Raw genomic sequence first — 10,005 nt, 5'->3', positions numbered from 1 at the left:
ATGAAGCTAGAATTTCCCAGATTTTGTGGTGAGGAGCCAGCTTCTTGGATTTACAAAGCCAATCAGTACTTCAAGTATTATAGGATACCAAAACATGAGAAGTTGATGATGGCATCCTTTCACATGGATGGAGAAGCCTTGGTTTGGTTTCAAGAAGGTGAAGATGCGGGTGTATTTGGTAATTGGGAGGCATTGGTACAAGCTTTGTTAATCAGATTTAGGTCTACAACCTATGATGATCCCATGGAGCCTCTAACTAGGTTAAGGCAGACATCAATAGTGGCAATGTACAAAGGGGAATTCAAGGTTTTATCCAATAGGATTAAGGGGTTGTCTCCAACACACAAGTTAAGTTGTTTTCTGAGTGGCTTAAAGGATAAGGTGAGGCTGCCTGTGGGGATATTGAACCCCCTACTCTCATTGCAACATTTGGGTTCGCAAAAATCCAAGAAGAGTACCTATTGGGATGCAAGAAGAGTTACAAAGGGTCACCTGAGCAAGTTAGGCCTTCCTTGCTTGGTTTACCTAGAATTACTACCCCAGTTGACACTAGGAACAAAATTCTAATTAAGAGGATTTCTCCTACTCAAATGGAAGAAAGGAAAAAAAAAGGTTTTTTGTTATAATTGTGATGATAAGTGGGTACCTGGGCAAAAATGTAAGAATGTTACTCTGTTTTTGCTGTAAAGATGGTCCAAGATTCTTGTTGTGGGGTATAGCTTACTGAGATTGAAGATGGGGTTACCACTGCTAAAGTACAAGAAGAGGAGGTAGAAGCTGAAATTACTCTTTATGCCTTGGTTGGTAGTCCTACTCCAATAACAATGAGAGTTAAGGGAAAAATCAAAACTATTTCCTTGGTAATTCTTGTGGATTCTGGAAGCACTCATAACTTCATTGATGCATCCTTAATTCCTGGTCTTCAAATTCCAGTTGATGTATCACAGATTCTTGAAGTGAAGGTGGCCAATGGGGAGATCATCAAGACACAGGGATTGTGCAAGGATGTTCTTATGTTCATACATGGTCAGATTTTCTTTGTTCAACTGCATGTGTTGTCATTGGGAGGTTGTGACTTGCTTATGGGGACTTAGTGGCTTAGTACCTTGGGAGTTATCAACTGAGATTTCAAATAGCTTTCTATGGAATTTTCTTATGGAGGCAAGCAGGTGGTGTTGCTGGGAATTAAAACTCTACCAATGAGTATTGAGACACAAGATGGGGTTCAATTCTTCAAAGAGCCTACTAGGAAGGGATTGATTTTGTAGATAACAGCTCATGGTTCAACAATAGAGCAATCTTCCCTCCCAGCTGAGATTTATTGCCCTGTTGCAAGAGTTCCATGGAGATTTTGCTACACCAATGGGCTTACCTCCAATGAGAGGCCATAAGTATCAGATTAACCTTAAGGAGGGGACTCAGCAAATCTGCCAGAGACCATACAGATACCCATACTATCAGAAAACTGAGATTGAAAAGATAGTGAAGGAGTTGTTAGAAGTAGGTTTTATACAAAACAGTCAAAGCCCTTTTGCTTCCCCTGTCCTTTTAGTAAGAAAATCATATGGTTTATGGCGTATGTGTATAGATAATAGGACATTAAATCAGGTCACTATAAAAGACAAATACCCTATTCTTGTTATAGATGAACTATTGGATGAATTACGTAGGGCTTGCATTTTTTCCAAATTAGACTTGAGGTTTGGATATCATCAAATCAAAATGAGAGAACAAAATATTCCTAAGACTGCTTTTAGAACTCATGAATGGCACTATAAATTTTTGGTGATGCACTTTGGGTTAACAAATGCACCTTCTACCTTTCAATCCTTAATGAATCAGGTGTTCAAGCCATATCTTAGAAGATTTATTCTAGTTTTCTTTGATGACATTTTGGTGTATAGTAGAAGCATGATTGATAATGTGGAACATCTTAGAGCTGTTTTGGAAGTGTTGGCTAAGAATCAATTGTATGCTAAGATATCCAAATGCATGTTGCTTGTATGGAAGTGGAATATCTTGGATATATCATCTCTGCGGAAGGTGTAGAAACTAACCCTAAGAAGATCCTAGCTATGCAAGAATGGCATGTGCCTAAGGATGTTAAATCTCTGAGGGGATTCCTAGGCCTCACTGGCTATTACAGGAAATTTCTCAGAGGGTACGGTCACATTGCAGCCCCCTTAACAGTATTTCTGAAGAAACACTCTTTTTCTTGGAATCATGAAGCAGAGGAAGCTTTCCAGCAACTCAAATTGGCTACGTCCAGCTCTCCTGTGTTAGCCTTGCCTGATTTCTTTAAGACATTCACAGTGGAATGTGATGCTTCAGGACATGGCCTAGGTGCTGTTTTGATGCAGTAGCAAAGGCCCATTACTTTTCACAATCAAGTATTGAAAGGTAGAGGCTTTGCCTTATCCACTTATGAGAAGGTATTCTTAGCCTTAATTATTGCAGTGAAGAAGTGGAGGCCATATTTGGTTGGTAATGCATTTATCATTAAAATAGACCCGCAAAGTCTCAAGTATTTGCTACATTATAAAATAGGCACGCCAATTCAACAAAAATGATTGTCTAAGCTGTTAGGCTATGCTTTTGTTGTTGAGTATAAAAAGGGTACTGCTAATGTGGTAGCAGATGCTTTGTCAAGGAAAGTGGAAGAGTTTAAGTTAGCTGAAACTTCAACTCAAGAATGTCATGCTTTTGTAGTTGGTAATGCTGTTACTGATTTAAACACTTCAACTACTACTGCCTTCAGAACTCTATGTATCATTTCCTTCCCTACTCCAACTTGGGTAGCTGAACTCAAGGCTAGTTATGCATCTGATCCAACTATTCAATCCATCAACCTTTCAAGCTGATGGTATACCCCCTACGGGATTCTCCTTAGTTAATGGACTACTATTCTTTAAAGGTAGAATTTATTTGAGACCTACAAGTGTTCTCAAGTCCTCAATCTTACAACATGTTCATAATGGACCATTGGGGGGGCACTCAGGTTATATGAAGACCTTACATAGGATGACACAAGATTTTTATTGGTCTAGCTTGAAGAAAGATTTGAAAAAGTACATCAAGGAATGTGACATCTGTCAAAGGGTCAAGTATGAAAACTGTAAACCAGCTGGATTGCTTCAACCTTTACTTATTTCTTCCAAACCTTGGCTAGCTGTGAGCATGGACTTTATTGAGGGATTGCCTAGATCTCAATTGAAGAATGTAATCTTGGTGGTAGTGGACAGGTTCACTAAGTATGTCCATTTCATTGCCTTGTCCCATCCTTATACTGCCTCTAAGGTTGCATCTTTATATATGCAATTCATTTTCAAATTACATGGTATGCTTGCTTCTGTGGTAAGTGACAGGGATCCAGTCTTCACTTCTCGTTTTTGGAGTGAATTAATGAAACTTCAAGGTGTGGAGTTAAGCCATGTCTTTAGCTTACCATCCCTAAATGGATGGCCAAACTAAAGTGGTAAACAAAAGTTTAGAGTAATATTTGAGGGCTTTTGCAGCTGATAAGCCTTCTGCTTGGGTAGCATGGTTACCATTAGCTGAATTTTGGTTTAACACCAACTCTCACACCTTTACCAAGTTAACTCCATTTGAAACTTTATATGGTTATTCACCTCCAAGGTTGTTGGCTTATATCCCTGGAAAAACTCTGGTGGGAGCTGTTGATGAGCATTTGAAGTTTAGGCAGCAAGTTCTGTCATTGCTTAAGCAGAATTTGTTGCTCACTCAGGAAAGAATGAAGTCTCAAGCAAACAAGCATAGATCTGAGAGGAGTTTTGCAGTGGGGGATTGGGTGTATCTAAGATTGCAGCCCTACAAGCAGAGGTCCCTGAAGCATAACGCACTTGGTAAGTTGTCTCCAAAGTTCTATGGTCTTTTCCAAGTCATACAAAAGGTTGGAGTAGTGGCATACAAACTAGAATTACCCCTAGATTCTCAGATTCATCCTGTTTTCCATGTTTCCAGTCTCAAGGCTAAGTTAGGACACCAGGTTACTCCTATCTCTTAACCTCCCACTGTCACATCAAAAGGTTCTCTCATTCTGGAACCTATGGAAGTCTTGAAGAATAGGTCTCTCCAGCTTAGGAATAGAGCAATCACGCAAGTTTTGGTGCAATGGCAGGGGTGCACTCCAGAGGATACTACTTGGGAAGATTTATATCAACTCCAACAGTAGTTTCCTCACCTTGGGGGCAAGGTGCTTTGAGGAGGGGAATATTGATACAAGGCCACTAAGTGAGCTGCCGAGTTGTACCAAGGGTGCTGAGCGAGTCAGTTAGTTAAGTCAGTTAGTATTGTTGCTAGTCCTTTGGTAGTTAGTTGGTTACTGCAGTGTTAGTTAGTTAGTTACTGCACTGTTAATCATTGATTAGTTAGTTGATTGTTACTAATCATTGGTTGCAATCATTGATTAGTTGATTGATTAGTTGAGTATTTTGGTAAGGCTTGTACATACATACTCAAGTATACTCACATGAGAAGATAAGCAATAACACAGAGGTTCTTGATTCCTTTCTTTCTCTCTCTCTCTAGTTCTCTCTCTCCCTCTGATTCTCTCTCTCCCTCATCCCCTTTCTTTGGAGGCCAGCTATCCTTGAATTCAACCATATCCATATAAGATCTTGGATCTTATTAGATATAAACTATAGTTATATATATACACAATTTCCCAAAAAAATATTTATAAATTATATTTTCCAAGATTTATACTAATTTTGTATACAATTCAGTAGTAACAAATAATGGAGGAGGGTAAATTTGAACCTCTTTTTTTTTTTTTTTTTTGAGAAACCAGACCCAAAGGTCATTTATTAATGAAAATGAAAGATTACTACTAATTATGAATTACAAGAGGAGCTATATCATCCGAGATGGATGCCATCCAAACCTAGAACACCTCACCAAATTTTGCACATTGAGCAAAATAATGGGCTACGGAGTTGCCTAATCTTTTGACACAGAGAAAAGCAAATGAACGAAGACATGAAGAAAATGATAAACAATCTTCCAATATATGGCCATAGAATGGGTGATCTACTCTTTCTTCTTGTAAGGCTCTGGTAATCAATTGTGCATTGCCTTCAAAGACTACTTTGAAGATATTAATTTCCTTTGCAAAGACAACAACTCTTCTGCGGGTTAAGGCTTCTACAATATCCACTGAACATGGGAGCAAGAAGCGCTAGGATAGGGCCCCAATAACACTTGGGCCTCACTACAATACAATTGTGAGAAGGGAATGAATTACTTGTAGGTTTTTGGGGCAACAGTTTGAAAACAAAATTTTTGTAATATGGAAAAAAGTTAACTATGACCTAAGGGAATTGGTTTAGACAAATATTTTTAGAAATTTTTTATAAGAAAAGAAAAAGAGTAACTAATTTTTTGAAAAATTATTATATTTTTTATAAAAGTTGTATCAAAATTTTCCTAAAATAATCTATTTACAAATGTTCCAAGGGCACCTATTAACCAGATCATTTTAACAGTAGGACAAAAACACACTTTATATTCTATAATTTTGATTCATTATTATTTTAGATCACTAAATTAAAAAAAAATTGTAATTATAGTTCATTAACTTTGAACAATTGTCATTTTACTCCACAAAGTTTAAAACTTTTTATTTAAAAAAAAAATAATAAACTTTTTAAGGACAATGGCTGGAAGGACAAAAGCAATGGAGTGGTATTTTTAAAATCTGATTTTGAACCCTAAATCGGTTTGATAAAAACCAAAAAAACCAAGAAAAAATCGATTAAAAATGAGCAAGACTAAGAATCAGACTCAATTTAAGTTATTTTACGATTTTAAAACCAAGTAACCGAGTCATCAAAGTTATTGAACTAAAATTACAACTTTTAAAATTAGTAAAACTAAAATCACAATGGATTAAACTTGTAAGTTTATTCTTGCCTAATATTAAAATTTGTTAATAAAAAAATAATTTATTTAAATTGGTATTATTTCAAATAATATCTATAAATTCTGCCACGTTTGGCATTTTTTTTGTCCAAAAAGGAAGAAAAAGAAAATTTAAAAAGAGACAGAGAAAGTGCTAGTTAATTTTGATTAATTCTTGAGTTCTAAGTCCTTAGTGTTCTAGACACTACTGGATCCTTCGGAAATCCGAACTGTGCCGCATCTCCTCTCTTATACAAAAACCTCGTCATCTGAGCTGACACTTGCATACTTTTGCATCATCTATGATAGATCGAGTTCTCTTCTTCTTCATCATCCTCATCCAAAAATGTTCGGCGTCGTATTCCCAAACCGCAGTTTCCCAATGGACATCTCCAGCTTCTCTCAAATCGACACCTTCCACTGGGTCCTCGACATGAACACCTTCGTGGGCGAAGCCTACGACCAAGTTCGCGAGCTCTGCATATTCCTCCTCAACTCCTTCACTCTCCCGCCGGACAAGGCCCTCGCCGTCTACATCCAAGCCCCCGGCTCCGCCTTCCAGTTCTGCGGCGCGGTCACCTTGGCCCGCCCGTCCGCGGTGCTCTCCCTGGCGTGGCCGGACCCTCCCGGAGATGGGCAGCTGCAGCTCACGGCCGCCGATGCGGCGCCGCAGTCGGCGAAGATTGGGGTGTCGGTGGAGGACTTGGCGACGCTGCCGTCGCTGGACGTGGCGGCGGAGAAGAAGGTGGAGCGGTTGGCGATGAAGGTCGGGGAGAATTTGTTTAACTTCATGCAGTCGTTTTGTGGTGTGGATGGGAGTAAGCTGGTGGTGCCTATGGATATTTTGGATCGGTGGTTTAAGAAGTTTCAGGAGAGAGCTAAAAGAGACCCAGAGTACTTGAAGTCCTTTGTTTTCTGAATTCTGGGAGGTACTGTAATTTCTCAGTTTTTTTTTTTTTTTTTTTGGTTTGGTAATTTACTATGTATGTCAAAATCAGAATGGCATTTGTATTTTGGTGCATTGTCATTTTTGTATTGAATTTTGATGATAAGTGATGTTGTTAGATTAGAGAATAGACTTTGCCAAGAGAATTGTAGCTCAATGCCATTTTGCTTGCTCTCTTTTACGAGGATAACCGGGGATTGAATCCCCGCTTTCCCTTTGTTGTAACTATTTAATTGCCAAAAAAATTAGAGAGGAGACTTGCCAATCAACTAAAAACTCAATGGGTGCATGTTTAACTTGTCAATAATAATACAAGAAAAAGATTAGAGAGCATACTTGCAATCGGAAGTGATTATTCAAGTTAAATATATGCATATGGGAACTGAGATGAAAATTGAAGAATGTGCAATAAGAAGAAATAAAGAAAGTATACTGCTGGTGTAGTTGTCAATAAAGCTTAGGAGGGGAAAAGGAATTGGAATTCTTTGAATTTACTACTTTGTTTCAATTGGGTGGTGAAAATTGAGTTAGTCGGGTTCAAGTTTAGATGGGAAGTTGTAGTCTGGGTTGAGTACAGTTTTTTTGGTCATAAAAAATTCAAGTTATATGTATAATGGTAGTATATTGCTGGCAAGATGGTTAATTTATATTTTGTCCAAAATACACGGTTGCTCCCTAAACTTGAGTCCATGAGCGATTTTAGTCCTTGAAGTTTAAAATGATCGCTTTTAGTCCCTAAAACACTTAAAAATGATTGATTTTAGATCCTAGCAAACTTCAAGTGATCTTTTTTAGTCCCTATGGAGTGATGTGTCACTTTTTTGTTTAGCCATGTAATCTAAGGGACTAAAACCACTTTAAATTTAAGGGATTAAAATGGATGTGCTCAACACTGTGTATTTAAGTCGTAGATTTATTATGTTAATCAACCTTGAAAACATAGAACAATCTGAGCAAATGCTTCTGTGCGTAGGGATTTGACCCTGTTACTCTGAAATATGCCTACTCTCTCTAGACGTCTTTAGGACTAGCCAACATGTCTAAATGGGCTTAGGCTGAATTGTTTTTTATGTATGTTGTTTAATAATAAAAAAATAGGTGGTTTATATACATTGGTGGTAAATGTGGCAGACCTTACACTCTCTCAGTCTGAAGCATCTGTTTTCACATCTATTAGTTTAGACTTTTGATAATTAGATTCTATCTTGGAACTGGTTTGAAGTGATTTTGCCTGTTTTGCACTTAGGTCTTGTCTTATGAAGTTTGAGAGAGGCAAGTTATGTTAGTTGCAAATAGAAAGTTGTAGAATTTGAAATCCTATTCAAGGATTTGTGAAGGTGTGGATTTGGATGAATAAATTTTAAACAGAACACTTGTAGCACTTATTACTGCCTCGCTGTGTTATGGTTATATAGAGAATATGCCATCAAGAGCCTTATAGCTCAACTGGCTAGCACCTTCTAGTGTTTCCATTGAAGACATCCATGGTTCCAATCCGCCTCACCCCCAACTATTGATGTATCCAAAAATAAATAAATATAGAATATCCAATAGTTAGAATTAAATGATAAAAAAGAAGAAGAGATTATTGGGTGAGTTGTCAAGTATATGTATATGTATATGTATATGTATGGTCTTAGATGCAAAATTGCAAACACATATAGCTGATATCAATTCATTTCCAATATATTGGTAATTCAGACCTATATGATGAGAATCTGCCAAACTCTGTACAGCTTGTGTTTACATTTTCTTTTTTGGATAAGTCCAGCTTGTGTTTACTTTCCTAAGACTACATTGTGCATCTTAAGTTTGTTGCCTTCAAACAGTTAACATTTGAATTCAAGAGTGAGCCAAGGTAATTGAGATCGCATGAGCCAAGGTAATGGGATAAGTGTTACCTCAATTAGTTACTCCACATAACATTTTAAAACTCAAGCAATTGGACTTTATTATCAGTAGGTCTGCATTGGGGATTGTGGACTTTAGGACTTTGATTAGAGGGTCTTCTCATCAAGCATTTCTAGGTATGTAAAATTAGAATAAGGCCGGGGGATTTGAAGTTTCTGTCTATTGTGTCCTTTCAAAACAGTTATTATGCGTGTTCTGTTGTTAAGAATATTAGCATAGGTTCTTTAACACGAAACAGAATCTGTGGAAGTGACAGAAGAAATGGTGACTCCTCTTGATTTGACAACTCTTTTTGCATGTTATCAAAATTTGTCATCTCTCTGAGATTGTTTGTCTTACTAGCATGCTAAGATCAACCACTTGGAGAGCCTGGAGCGGTGGTGCCTTTCTTCCCCGTTCATTTTAATTTTTTTTAATAAGTAAAACAAATTTTATTGACTTAGTGGAGATACTTCATGCACATAGAATGTGTGTGCAAAATACTCCTAAAACAATTATTATAGTCATTTTAATTTCTCCTTTCCAGGAAGAGAGGGGGGAATGTCTAGAAGTCTAAATTGATTGATGTTATTAAATAGTAAGCTTAGTTGATTAGGGAAGAAGGTGCATACGTTGAAATGTGACCACAGAGTGTATCATTTCATTGGAATGGGAAGTATCCAGCTGCCCTTTATATTTTGTAGTTATAATCGGTTAGGGACCATGCCTCACAAAGCCACAAAGCGGAATTCACTGGTTTGAGTCTCACTTTCTACTTAACCTGTTTCTTGGGGTCAAAACTCACTCACATTAAAAAGAAAGTTTGTAGTTGCAAGCAAGACAATTCTAAATATAACGATGAATCAGTTAGTTACCATTACTTGCAGAAGTCTTCAACTTTTGGTTATTGTTTGCATTTTACATGCTACTATTCATCCATATCTGCAGGTGAAAGAGTCAGCTTTAGATTTTAAAGCTTTCTGCATGATGTCCAAGTCACTACATACTAGGGTACATATCAGAGCTCAATTCCTACTTATCAAAAGAATAATAGTAATAAATAGCTCAATTTCTTAGAGCTCACCAAGTGTGTTTCAGTAACCTTCTTGCTGACGTTATACTGGTGGTTTGTGCAAAAATATCTTCTTTTTTAAGGAGAAACGATCTTATCAAGTAGAAGTCTATATACACAAAATTTCTCACTTGGTTGTTGTGTGAAGGTAGATAAAAAAGTGATGTCAGTGGAAGGC

The 10,005-nt window shown here is 37.4% G+C and overlaps 2 protein-coding genes across 2 annotated transcripts; both read left to right on the top strand.

Moving 5' to 3' along the window:
• LOC142629848 (uncharacterized) lies at positions 1-1,094 on the top strand. The gene is made up of 2 exons (XM_075803895.1): positions 1-381; positions 720-1,094. Exons 1-2 carry the CDS (start codon positions 1-3, stop codon positions 1,092-1,094), a joined length of 756 nt encoding a protein of 251 aa, XP_075660010.1.
• Positions 1,095-6,065: 4,971 nt separating this feature from the next.
• Positions 6,066-9,722, top strand: LOC142643158 (uncharacterized). The gene is made up of 2 exons (XM_075817709.1): positions 6,066-6,848; positions 9,704-9,722. The coding sequence occupies exon 1, from the start codon at positions 6,266-6,268 to the stop codon at positions 6,836-6,838; it is 573 nt and encodes a 190-aa protein (XP_075673824.1). The 5' UTR covers positions 6,066-6,265; the 3' UTR covers positions 6,839-6,848; positions 9,704-9,722.
• Positions 9,723-10,005: the final 283 nt, after the last annotated feature.

Source organism: Castanea sativa, chromosome 1 (genome assembly GCF_040712315.1).
Source record: "Castanea sativa cultivar Marrone di Chiusa Pesio chromosome 1, ASM4071231v1".
Classification (NCBI taxonomy): Eukaryota; Viridiplantae; Streptophyta; class Magnoliopsida; order Fagales; family Fagaceae; genus Castanea; species Castanea sativa.
This window is presented reverse-complemented; position numbering and strand designations above follow the sequence as displayed.